This window comes from Mercenaria mercenaria, chromosome 1, assembly GCF_021730395.1.
Source record: "Mercenaria mercenaria strain notata chromosome 1, MADL_Memer_1, whole genome shotgun sequence".
Lineage (NCBI taxonomy): Eukaryota > Metazoa > Mollusca > Bivalvia > Venerida > Veneridae > Mercenaria > Mercenaria mercenaria.
Window position 1 is genome coordinate 47,255,363 of NC_069361.1, and position 13,792 is coordinate 47,269,154.

General features: G+C 34.3%; 1 protein-coding gene across 1 annotated transcript; it reads right to left on the bottom strand.

Annotated features, from left to right (window-relative positions):
- Positions 1 to 344: 344 nt before the first annotated feature.
- On the bottom strand, positions 345 to 13,792 carry LOC123539638 (39S ribosomal protein L49, mitochondrial-like). Its single transcript, XM_045324318.2, has 4 exons — positions 13,637 to 13,792; positions 3,503 to 3,713; positions 1,532 to 1,656; positions 345 to 916 (listed from the first exon to the last, which is right to left on the bottom strand). Exons 1-4 carry the CDS (start codon positions 13,721 to 13,723, stop codon positions 773 to 775), a joined length of 567 nt encoding a protein of 188 aa, XP_045180253.2. The 5' UTR covers positions 13,724 to 13,792; the 3' UTR covers positions 345 to 772.

A 13,792-nucleotide genomic window follows, 5' to 3' on the forward strand; every position in this document is an offset into this window, starting at 1 on the left:
AAGCGATATGCGCTTCAGTTTTGCATTTCATTTGTTGTTGTTGTCATTGAATACATACACTGCCAAACTTCTAAAATGATAGTAAAATGATAGACGGGTGGTCACCCAAGTAATATGTGTAAACGTGTATATTTATTTGTCTTTATTCTGTCCTGAATAATATGTTAACCTTCCACAAAATGGCCAAACATTTAGTACTACTGAATCTAATAGATTGATCTTAAATAGTAAAGCACTGTTCAAGACTAGTTTACTTCTATGAAAGTAATATTATTTTCTTTTCATACACTGTAACTTTGAATCAAGTTAAACATTAAGACCAGATTTAGAAAATCACCATTACACATGTTTGTTGTCTTTATTATGTTCTTTCAAAAACATAATTTTCTGTAATAGAGTAGACAGACCTCCTGAAAACATTTAAACACAGTGTGATACAGTCACTTCTCTGTACAAGCGTAAAAATATCCCTGGAGCTGAATCAATCCATTGCCATATCGATCCATTTGTCTTCAAAGCAAGGTATTGAAAAAAAAACCTACATTTCTTTACAATTTGTAACATTTATTTGTCAAATTTCTTAATCAGAATTTCTATTCTGAAATTACAAAAAAGTGCAGTATTTCAGAATATTTACGTAAAAAAAAAAAAACTTTTACTTTTTTGTCAAAAGCTGCATTTATTGATCACGTTTGTGATCTTCTCCTAATATGGCAATAGTGAATACTCCATGAATCCATTTTGATCTATCATCACTTTCACATGTCCGTCATCAGAATCCTTTACTTAGTAAAAATTTGGAAACAGTTTCATGTACATTTCCTCTGAAGCGCACAAATCGTCCAATCTCATGTACCTGTATTTCACACCTGACTCCCTTGGTCTTGAAATACTTTGTAGCATCTTCTTTCAGTCGCTGAAATAAAGATTATGAATCATATTAGCCGTGCCATGGGAAAACCAACATAGTGGCTTTGCAACTAGCATGGATCCAGACCGGCCTGCGAATCCGTGCAGTCTGGTCAGGATCCATGCTGGTCGCTAACGGTTTCTCTAATTGCTATAGGCTTTGAAAGCGAACAGCATGGATCCTGACCAGTCTGCGCGGATGTCCATCTTTCAATTTGGACAGATGTGCAGTTTGATCATGATCTACACTGTTGGCAAAGGCAGAATCAATTGTGTCCATCATGAATTATATTAGAATCAGCCATGAATTATGGCAGAGTTTGTGTCTTGTCTCATATCATAAATGAGCCATGCCATGAGAAAACCAACATAGTGCGTATGCATTCGCGCAGTCTGGTCAGGATCCATGCTGTTTGCTTACGGTTTCTCTGACTGCAATAGGCTTTGAAAGCGAACAGCATGGCTCCTGACCACACTGCGCCAATGCGCAGGCTGGTCTGGATCCGTGCTGGTCCCAAACGCACTAGCTTGGTTTTCTCATGGCACAGCTCATTTATGTATTATCAAATGTTGCATAATTATACCAACTTTAAAACAATTTTGTAAATAAATTCATACTTACCCATATATCTCCATATATATGTTTCACTTTTATTGTTTGTCTACCGCTGAAGTGCTTTGTGTAGTAACACGGCAACATATGATTTCTTGTTCTTCTAACTTTATATTCACTAGGCTGTAAGCTCTCTGAAATATCAAGTAAGGATTTTTCTATGATTTTCTCTGTATTGCAAATTCATGTGTTTACGTATGAAACACTTCCCATATCAAAGCTACCCATTTCTAGAATGATGTTAACCTTTACCCTGCTGAATTTCTAAAATTTGGGCAGTAACATTTATTATTCAAGGGGTGCTCACTCTAAATAAGCAAGTACTGGAAGCAAAGGCATATATACTTGCCACCAGCAGCCTCAGGCTAAAGGTTTGGGAAATGGAAAATATTTTTGTTAATGGTGTTTTGTTAACTAGCAATTTCCTCAGAAAGAAATTTTACACTTAACAGTGATTCTGTGTGTTTTAGCCAGTTTTATCTAGATAAAAATTCTCTTTTAGTCAATGAAATATGAGCCGCACCATGAGAAAACCAATATAGTGCGTTTGCGACCAGCATGGATCCAGAGCAGCCTGCGCATCCGCACAGTCTGGTCAGGACCCATATGCTGTTTGCTAACATTTACTCTAATTGCAATAGGCTTTGAAAGCGAACAGCATGGATCCTGACCAGACCGCGCAGATGCGCAGGTAGGTCTGGATCCATGCTGGTAGCAAACGCACTATGTTGGTTTTCTCATGGCGCAGCTCATATGTAGAAGCTCATAAAATCTTTACCAGTCACTAGACTGAACAGATAATATTATGCACTATAACAAATCTAGCTGCACATTAAACTATCTTCTTAAACAAGTTTAACCTTTACCCTGCTAAATTTCTAAAATAGACCAGTCCATTATTCAATTTGGGTAGTACCACTTATTATTTATAGGGGTGTTCATTGAAAATTTACTGACTGAATTGCAAAGCAACAGTGCAGACCATGAGCAGTCAACATGGACAAACAGGCTGATCTTTGTCAGCACTGGTCCTAAAGGCAGAATCACTTGCTGCTGGCAAGCTTAAGGTAAATATGTAAAACCAGTTGCTACACAATATCATGTAAAATTGTTTCAAAATATCAAATTTTGATGTTCATCTGCAGTATGTCCTTGGCAATTTTTCTCGCTAGATGACAGTTTTACCAGATATGTCAGGCAGCCTGGCACATTTTGTGAAATTACATGTTGACTGTGAATTTTATTTTGTAAACATTTATCCCTATGTTTAGTACCTATTTCACAGTAATTTACTGATGATGAACAACATCTACGGCTTTCATAAGAAGGTAAATTATTAGTGTAGTGATTTCCAAAGACAAAAAAAGCACTGATTACATAAACAAAAATAATACTTTTCAAGGACCATTTCAAACATTATGTTATATTTTTGTTACCAGTTTCAGTGGCCAAATTTTGGTTTCAAATGTAACTTATACCAAACCTTGGCCAAGTTTGGGTGAAAAATGGTTACTTCCACCAAACCTTGGCCGAGTTTGGGAGTTAAACTGTTACTTCCCCAAACCTTGGCCGAGTCTGGGAGTTAAACTGTCACTTCCACCAAACCATGGCCGAGTTTGGGAGTTAAACTGTTACCGCCACCAAACTGGTGATAAATGGTTACTTCCAACATTCTTGGCCAAGTTTGGGTGTTAAACTGTTACTTTCACCAAACCTTGGCCAAGTTTGGGTGTTAAACTGATACTTCCACCAAACTTTGGCCGAGTTTGAGTGTTAAACTGTTACTGCCACCAAACTTTGGCCGAGTTTGGGTGTTAAATGGTTAATTTCATCAACCAAACCTTGGCCAAGCTTATGCACAAATTTTAAAAAGCAAATGACTGTTTTAACCCAGATTTTTTTCAACACCCTTGGTAAGATCTGGGTTAAAAATATAGAAATAAAATCAAAATAGTAACAAAATGTGAAGCTAAATCATACCATTAGGTGGTACCCAGCCTGACGGTGTTGGATAAACTTCATGTTCGGGAACCGAAGGAATAGTTTTGGCCGGGATCAATCTTTCAACAAACTTGAACTCATCATAGAGAATCTCCACATCTGGATATTCTGCATCTGGTGATACCTTTTTTTCTTCTTCTGCCAAATAGGGCACGGTTTTATCAATAATCTGTCTGTCGTTGATACTTCTCTGAAAATAGATTACACATTTTGAGGTCTAGCCATTTTTCCTTTTTCTATTTTTATCCAGTTTTTATGTGTCATAGCAAAGTGAAAACAGTCATAAATTAAACTTCTTAGGAATTAATTTTACAAAACACAGGGGTCAAATTTAGCAATATTGGGATCAAAAGCAGTATTTCCTACCAGCTAAAATTACTGGTAGCTAATGTCTTTTTTGTCCACATGCTAAATGCAAAAACTACCACCTTAAATTAAATAATTATATTTACTTCTTTATAAATTTTTTACTGGCCTAAACTTACCAAATGACTCAGGGCTTTTCATCCTTATATAACGGAGGTCTATATTAGGCCACTTCCCAATCCAAAAATTTACTATTTTTTCCCAACTGTGGCAGAGATATTTCCCAAAATGCAAGGTAAGACTTCCCAAAATCATGCCGACAGATGGTTAAGATTTTGTTTACATTTTAGTATTTCCAGAGGAAGTATTTGTCTGGTATCGATTTTTTGTCTCTCTATAGCCTGACAGCACACAGAACCATGTGTGACGCATTACTAGTCTAATCCGTTATGTTCCATTGCCTGCATTTTAGTCTGTGTTTCAGGGGAGATAAATTTAATTCGTCTTTCGGTGTTTACTTGCGGCTGATTATTTTTCCCAAAATGGACAATTTCCCAATTTCAGAGGCCAAGGCCTCTTCCCAATTTTCTGATGAAAAAAGCCCTGTGACCTGGTTTCTGTGTAAATAACCAGTCGCAAACAAAACTATATTTTCTACCTGCTAAAAAATAGCTAGTGCCATTTTTATCCACTTACCAGCTAATTTAAAGCCTACCAAGTTTACCCTGACTTGTTGCAGTAATGCAAGCTATTCTAATTTTGCAATATTATGTTACCTCTAATTATTATACATTATGTATGAGTTTTGTTGAACAATAAAAAAACATTGATACATTCTATACATAATAACATTCCTTTCATGATGAAAACTGTGTACTTGTAGAATAATGTGTGTTTTGAAGACATTTCCTTGCCTGGCATCTTACTGACTAGCTTAAACTAGCCTGAGCCTTCCAAGATCACTGTCTATTCTAAAATTGCCCTAGTATTTTAATAGTTTGTATGCTTGTCTAAATTTGAACCTTGAAATAACCATTAAATTGACATGACAATTTTTTTCAAAGATTTTTTCATCAAAGAAAAAAGTTACAGTCTGGGCTTAATTTTAGGGTACTCTTTCCTGGTCTCATGTCACTACTTTAAGTACTTCACTACTAAATAAATTGTAGACTGTTCACCAGAACCAGAGGAACTATTTTTATCCAGAAATTCTGCTGACAACCTGTGAATGCTTTGTTATAAAAAGGTCAGAAAACCTTTTTTGCAAAGTTGTTTGGCACAGAAATAATACACTATGCACAATATGCTTTCAATATGAATGATGGAAGGAGCTGGACAACCAAAATGTAAGAGCTGTAAATTTCACTTTAGTTATGACTGTACCCTCTACCTTTATTTCAGGAGATGGAAATATTCAAATGTCTTCAAGGCTTTGACAAAATTATTCTAAATTCCATGCCATATCATACATTCGGAAGTAAAATCTGTTTTAAAATGCTGTAGAATACAGGGTTTCCCTAGAAAATTTTGACAGAGTGTTATCATGACCCTTCGCTTTCAGTTTTTGGGGTCATTTTTAATCTTAGGGGGTCAGTCTTTAACATTAATTTTAACTGTTTAGAAAGGATCCTTATGAAAGTCTAGATAAGACCGAAACTGTTTGATTTATTAAAAAAAGTCTCATTTTTGACGTGTTGTTTCTCCATCAATTCCCCCCTCCCGGAGTGTGTTTAGAATGGAATACAGAGAAATTAATGTAAATAAACAGACCATGAGTGGGCAATACATGGTATTGGTCAAGATTGTGGGAAATTTTTTTACTGCCGCGGCTGCCCAGGTTCGGTTCCCGACTCTGGCATCATTTTTTCATGATTTGGCATTTTTAGATAGTTTAGAAACAGAAACTCATATTCAAATGTTCATAATAAGACCAAACTTCAATTTTAAAGAAAAAGCTTTTTTAGCCAAAATCTGGAGATGCCTTTAAGAAAACAAATAAAAAAATATAACATAACTGAATAATCTGTGCTTAGTACTGTTATTGTTTAAATGTTTACATAAATTATGATCATTGAAATAGCTTACCATTTTATAAGCTGATCATATAAAACACAAATGTAGTTAAACCAAAATGAAAAACAAGAGGACCAAATGGTCCTAGGTCGTTCACCTGCGGAATATCTGGAATAATCTTGCTGAAAGTGAAACTGAAGAAACTGCTGCCTCTATTGCATACAAGAGGTTTTTCTTTGATTTGACCTAGTGACCTAGTTTTTGACCCCAGTTGACCCATAATCAAACTTCACCTATACTTCAACCTGGCAATTATCCTGGTTAAATTTTATGAATATCCAGTGAAAAATGCAGCCCCTATTGCACACACCAAGTTTTTCTTTGATTTGACCGAGTGCCCTAGTTTTTGGTCCCTGAAGACCTATATTCACACTTGATGATACATCTAGATTTGATCAAGACAAACAATCTGAAAAATGCAGCCCCTATTGCTTACACAAGGTTTTTCTTTTTTTATTTGACCAGGTGACCTAGTTTTTGACCCCAGATGACCCATATTCGAATTTGACCTAGATTTCATCAAGAAGATCATTCTGATCAAATTTCAGGAATATCCAGTGACAAATGCAGCCCCTATTGCACACACACACACTTTTTCCTTGATTTGACTGGGTGACATAGTTTTTGACCCCAGATGACCCATATTCGAACTTGATCTAGATTTCATCAAGACAAACATTCTGATCAAATTCCAGAAATATTCAGTGAAAATGCAGCCCCTATTGTATACACAAGGTTTTTCTTTCATTCGACCAGGCAGGGATTTTTTTACCGTTTCAAACCTGGGGCCCAGGGCCCATTCAGTTGGGAAAAATGGCGCGTAAAACCTGAAAATTGGGAAATTCATAAAATAAGTTTTACCATCATACAACCTTTATTTCAGAATTGTTTAATTTTTGTTTTTGTTGTAAGTCACATCAAAAGTCTTTTTTATTTCCTTTTTTTTGTCTTTTGAAAGGGTTGGAAACCTGAAAATTGAGACTACCTAAAAACTGGTATTTTTGGGCAGATTTTTGGGAAATTTATACCTCAGAATTGGGAAAATAAGCAAATTTTTGAAATTGGGATGGGGCCCATATTCGGCCCCAAAATCAGCCTTAAAAAATCCCTGCTGCCAGGTGACCTACTTTTTGACCCCAGATGACCCATATTAAAACTTGACCAAGATTTCATCAAGACAAACATTCTGATCATATTTCATGAAGTTCCAGCACAGGCTTTTTTCTAACTAATTTGGGAACATAGCCTGTACCCCCGAAATTGGGAATTTTGACGCGTAAATGTTCCAAATTGGGAAATATTTAGTCCCATAGGATATAGTTAAGGATGTGTTTAAGCACTTTCTCATCCACTTGTTTCACATTGTACAACCTCTTTGAAATACTTCCATTATAAAATTGTCCATAATTTGGTCAATATTTGTACAATTTTGATGAATTTGTTTTCAGAATGTACTTTGGGAATTTTTGCACTCATATTGGGAAAAATACATACTTTTTGGCATTAACGGCTATAAAAACAGTCAAAAACAAAAACCTGCAGCATGAAATGCAGCCCCTATTGTATACACAAGGTTTTTCTTTGATTTGACCTAGTGACCTAGTTTTTGACCCCAGATGAAGAATATTCACACTTGACCTAGATTTCATCAAGGCAATCATTCTGATCAAATTTCATGAAGATCAAGTAAAAAAATGCAGCCTCTATTGCATACACAAGCTAAGTAGGAACAGACGATTGAGGACGGACATTGAGCGATCATAATAACGACAGTAGGACCCTTGAGATACTATGATAGGCAGAACAAGAGCTGTCCGTAAGACAGCCAAGCTCGACTATTCGAAATATTGTCACAGAAGCAGGAAATTATTACCCAAAATGTTAAATATCAAAAGAGTTTTAAGTTCGAAAGGGGACATAATTTGACCAAAATACATATCAGAGTTATGAGACTTGACGCTATCAACTAGTTTTATAACCCCGAAGAAACACGTTAAGTTTCAATTCAATATCTGCATTAGTTTTGGGGATAGTAACTTGCATGTAAAACTTTAACCAGAATTTTCTAAGTCCAAAAGGGGGCATAATTTGCTCAAAATACATGTTAAGAGTTATGAAACTTGACCCAATGAGGTTGGTAATTGACCTAGAAAAAGAATAAATAAGTTTCAAAGCTATATGCCTTTTGGTAATAGCTGTATGTACTTGCACGCAAAACTTTAACCAGGATTTTCTAAGTCCAAAAGGGGGCATAATTTGCCCAAAATACATGTCAGAGTTATGGGACTTGGTGTTATCAACTAGTTTTATAACCCCGAAGTCACATGTGAAGTTTCAATTTAATATCTGTAGTAGTTTTGGAGATAGTTACTTGCATGTAAAACTTTAACCAGGATTTTCTAAGTCCAAAAGGGGGCATAATTTGGCCAAAATACATGTCAGAGTTATGGAACTTGACCCAGTGAGGTAGGTAATTGATCTAGAAAAAGAAAAAATAAGTTTCAAATCTATATGCCTTTTAGTAATAGCTGTATGTACTTGCACGCAAAACTTTAACCAGAATTTTCTAAGTCCAAAAGGGGGCATAATTTGGCCAAAATGATGGTCAGAGTTATGGGACTTGGTGCTATCAACTAGTTTTTTAACCCCGAAGACACATGTGAAGTTTCAATTCAATATCTGCATTAGTTTTGGAGATAGTAACTTGCATGTAAAACTTTAACCAGAATTTTCTAAGTCCAAAAGGGGGCATAATTTGCTCAAAATACATGTTAGAGTTATGGAACTTGACCCAGTGAGGTTGGTAATTGACCTAGAAAAAGAATAAATAAGTTTCAAAGCTATATGCCTTTAAATGATAGCTGTATGTACTTGCATGCAAAAACTTAACCAAGGTGTGACGCCGACGCCGACGCCAGGGTGAGTAGAATAGCTAGACTATTCTTCGAATAGTCGAGCTAAAAAGGCCTGGGCACCAACTGACAAAATCAAATACATCTACATCCTACTGTGTACTGCCCAACAATCAATTCTGATTATAAGTTATATAACTGGGAGGTGCTTGTCTGGGACAGACTGTTAAAAGATGAGCAAACTCATTAGGTGCAAAGTTGAAAAGAACTACAATTACTAAGATTAAAAACATAGATATAGATTAGAAGGTTACAGTTGCCAGCCTCTCAGTGAATAGAATCAAGGAAGTGTCTAGGGGTACGGATCCGTACCTCTAGAATCTGATTCTAGAGGTATGGATCCGTACCTCTAGACAAGCCTGTTAGGGGTTTTCTAGGGGTACGGACCTCCGTTTTACTAGAGACTAAGGCCATTTACATTTCAAATTTTGTTGAAAATGAAATAAAAATAGCACTTCGTCAGAATTCACTTTAAACTTGGATCTAAATGGTTTACAGATAACAACGTTCATCTGATTTGTTACATTTTCTTTCGGAACGAACGAAAATAACCGAGGAACACCAAATAAATCATGAGGATTCGAACTAGCAGAAAAAAAATTATAAAGATTAAACAAAATAATGTTCAATGTATTGTGTTGGGAAAAAACTATATTTAATTGATAATTAACCCTTAGTGTATGATGTTTTTCACACATTTGGTAGCCGTTACGAGATACAAGGGACGTTTTCACAAACAATTTCTTTTACTTAATGTCGCTTAATTGATTATTAAACAATCAGTTCCGTGTCGATTATCATTATACCTTGTTAAATAACAAAATAAATAGGTGCATAGTATTATACCTAATTTATTTATTTTTTTATTTATTTTTTTGCTGAATTTCAAATAAAATTCATTTAAGGGATTCATTCATTTATCTAGTTATCAACAGTTTATTTGACAACAATCTAATCGGCACGGAACAGTGTATTCATTTGGAGTTCCTCGGTTTTGGTTTTGAAAGAGAAGTTAAACAATCGAGTGAACGCTGGTATCTGTAAACCAATAAGATCCAAGTTTTAAGTGAAGACTAGTTTTAAGTCGTATTTGTTATTTCATTGTCAACAAAATTTAAGATGCACATAGCCCTAAATCTCTAGAAAAAGGAGGTCCGTACCCCTAGAAAACCCCTAACAAGCGTGTCTACAGGTACGGATCCGTACCCCTAGAATCAGATTCTAGAGGTACGGATCCGTACCCCTAGACACTTCCTAGAATCAAACTGGGGCTGGACTGTATGTGTAGGGGAAGACCATTCCAGGAACGAATTATTCTTGAAAAAAAAGGAGTTAGAATGGTATTGTGTATGAGATTGTGGGATCAAGATGCAAAAACGTAACAGAATTTCCCAATACCAAAATACAAGAACAAAAGATGATACCATCAAAACACTGCTGTGTAGAAATGATGTACACAACAGAGCTATCGTACAGACGGTATCAAGTCAAAACGTCCCCTAGTCAAAACGTCCCCTGGTCAAAACACCCCCCATTTTAGTCAAAACGTCCCCCATTCAGTTTAGAATTTGGTCAAAACGTCCCCCTAATTTTTTTTGTATTAGATCTATTAATTCTTTTTAATTAATTAATATCTTTTAAAGGGTTTGAAACTTATGGATTATGTTTTGATAATACACAAAATTTTATGATTTATTAGCACCTAAATTAATGCAATCAACACCTATCAACTATACATGGTTGTGCATTAATTGTGCTGAGGGCTTAATATTAGTAGGTGTTATAAACCCATTAATCACCAGTAATAAGGTGTGAACATTTATGAAGGGAAAATCTTTTCTTCTATACAATCTAAATTTGTGTAGAATGAACAAAAATCCTGATCAGAGTTATAACTTTATTTATAAAACATTAATAAAACATCAGAACAGTCACAACTGCATAGTTATTAAGTAAAAATCACATATCGCACTATTCATTCACTGTTCTACACCAAGAAGTCAAATTCACAACATAATAATTCAAAGTGTTCCAGCTACACAATATCAAGAAGTCAAATCCACTCCTATGCTAGTTAATGTTTTTATCACAATTATTCCTCCTCGTGAACTGTTGTAGTGAGCCTGCGTTTGTAAATGGTGCTCATCTTTTTTAGCAAGGAACTTGCAGACATAACCCCTGCACGGTAGCTGTAAAAGACATAAGAAACAGGAGATAGAAATGACAAATTATGCATTTATAAGTAACTGAAAAAATATACCGTAGTAAGAGAATGATATTACTGAAAAGAATGTTTAACTTAATACATTTTTACACAAACTATAAATAATAATACCTTTTTACACAAACTATAAATAATTTTCCGAAAAAATCTCTTATCATGCTGTTGCTGGAAGAGAAGAGTGTTATAAAAATCATAAAAATGTTTAGCAAGGCAGTGAAATACTAATAGCATGAACATAATCACCTGTCCAAAGTTGCGAATACTCTGGCCAATGCATGGACCTATACTTTAAGATAATTACTTCAAATTTTAAGATTTTAAAGATAAAAGAATGTTCTTAATGAATATTTTGTTATCTTAATTTTGATTTTTTTGGTCACTAATACACAACAACAACAACAACAACAATTACTTTTATTTGCAATCAGGTTACATATAATAGTAACAACATGATTAAATAAATTCTTCAGACTGTGGGAGTGTATTACAATAGACATATGGTATTCAAAAATATTTCGGACAGACAAGGTGTTATACAATATTTAAAATACAAAACATATATATATATATATATATGGGGACAGTGGTATTCTTTTAATTCATCTACATAGAGGAAAAATAACTAAAGCAACGAAGTTAATCAAATTTGGTTGTAAGGTAACGTTGTCAAGTATATTTATTTAGTTTTATTTCTTCTTTTTCATCGTAGATGCTAGCTATTTATTGAGTAAAAATAACGAAAATTCCATGATGGCTACGTTTGTATTGTAAGTATTTATAATGGTGTACAGTTAATCTTATAGAAAATATAGTCTCTTGTAATTCTAAATTCTTTGAAACATGATGGGACTTTAATAGATTGCGGAATTTAAATCACCAAAGGGTCTTTAACAAAATCTCTATAGCGTGGGAAAAAAATCTAATAACTTTCGGTTTAGCACGGAAAGCACGACTTTCTGGTTTTCGTGGGAGTGGCCATACCTGGGTTTATAATTATTGAATTTTTTTTTTTTTTAACAGGTTTCCTCATGGAACGACCCATTATTTCTTTTTAATTCTGGTACTTTAAAATAAATATTTTTTATTTATTTCTCATTCCATTCCATATACAGAATCTCTTGATTGAATTAACACCTACTGATAACACATTATCTCCTCTGATTGGATTAACTTGACAATGCATTGATTACTTGTATATTTGAATTTGTTTGCTTTCATAATGTGATTATGATCTGTATATTGTTTATTTCTTTCTGACCAGATTTTACAATATTTTATAAAATAAAATAAAAATATTATTAAATGGTAAAAAGTAGTTAATCAGATTTTGGTCAGCTAATGGAATGTAAACATACAAACTGTATAACTCTATGTAATGGGCCTTTTTGTTCCTTAAATAATGTATATATCTATATAATGTATAATTTTATATGATGTATAGTTCAGCCAGAAAATTACATATTTGCCAAAAAAGTAGTAAGACAATTCGGAATATGATAAGTATTCCGCAAAAGATATTGTTTACTGAAGTCTAGTAATTCAAGAAATCAATAATAATAATAATAATAACATGAATATAACTTACCTGTGTCACAGGTTCTGTGTTGCCAGCTGCCATACGAGTCGCAGGCAATGGCATGTTGACGCGGTCTGACTTCGTTTCTACACTTAATGCAAGGATACTCCATAAATACGTTATCTTATAAAAGCACTGATATTTAAACAAATAACAATCCAACACACTATTCACAGAGACAGACAGTATACATACACTAGGATACTAAGAAAATTAGTGGTTGAATATAATAGTTATAACTTTTTCCACATTATTTAATTATTGTGCAATTAAACTTTAGATACTTAAAAAATAATTGTTTACAAACATCTTGTTTTATGATCCATTATCCCTTTGTCCTCATGCAGCTGTAACAATTTCATTTATAACATAACAACATTATAATTTCATTTAATTTTATTATTAAATAACAGAAACATCACTTTTTCACTATATAAACATCAGATATAATTTCACAACAATGCTATAACATTCTAAAACTAATGGTTTACAACATTCTAATTAAAAACTATGCATGTAAAACAGTATAATGAACATTTAATATTTACCAAATTAACTTAATTAATATGTATTACATATGTAATTTTTAAGGGGGGTGTTTTGACCTGGTAATTTTTGGAAGGGGGGTGTTTTGACCAGAAAAGGGGGACGTTTTGACCAAAATGGGGGGTGTTTTGACTTGGGGACGTTTTGACTAGGGGACGTTTTGACTAACATCCGTACAGACCTGCAGTTTATCAACTAAAAAAATTGAGGTTCTAATTTCTTTTATTTTAATTTCAGCAATGTATTTTTCAGAAATCTGGTATGATTTTCTGCCCTGCTCAACTGGATGATGTTTCAAGGTATTCAGCGAGTCTGAAAGTTTTATGGACTATCTGTCCATGGATATTTCAATGTCAGCACCGATTTCAATGTCAAATCGAAGAAAATTATACATATTTCCGAAATATCAGATGATCCAGTTGTGATTATCAGAGTGTCAATTGGTGGGAATTGAACTAGTGAAGGTTGATCCGTACCGTTTGGGTTAAAATGGGTGCATGTCTTTCTAACTGCATTAATTTTCTTCCAATTTTGGGAAAACTTCGGATCATGGAGGCTGACATCTTGAATTTTGGAAAAGTTTATTAAGCGACACAAATTACCCGCATTCACCCCCAATCTCCGTGCAGGAA

Excerpts from the sequence above, each read along its gene's own strand:
- LOC123539638 (XM_045324318.2), bottom strand. The coding sequence starts at position 13,723 with ATGTCAGCCTCCATGATCCGAAGTTTTCCCAAAATTGGAAGAAAATTA. Across the intron at positions 1,657-3,502 it reads AGGCTGGGTACCACCTAATG|AGAGCTTACAGCCTAGTGAA; the intron begins GTATGATTTAGC and ends TTGATATTTCAG. Across the intron at positions 917-1,531 it reads ATATATATGGAGATATATGG|CGACTGAAAGAAGATGCTAC; the intron begins GTAAGTATGAAT and ends TCTTTATTTCAG.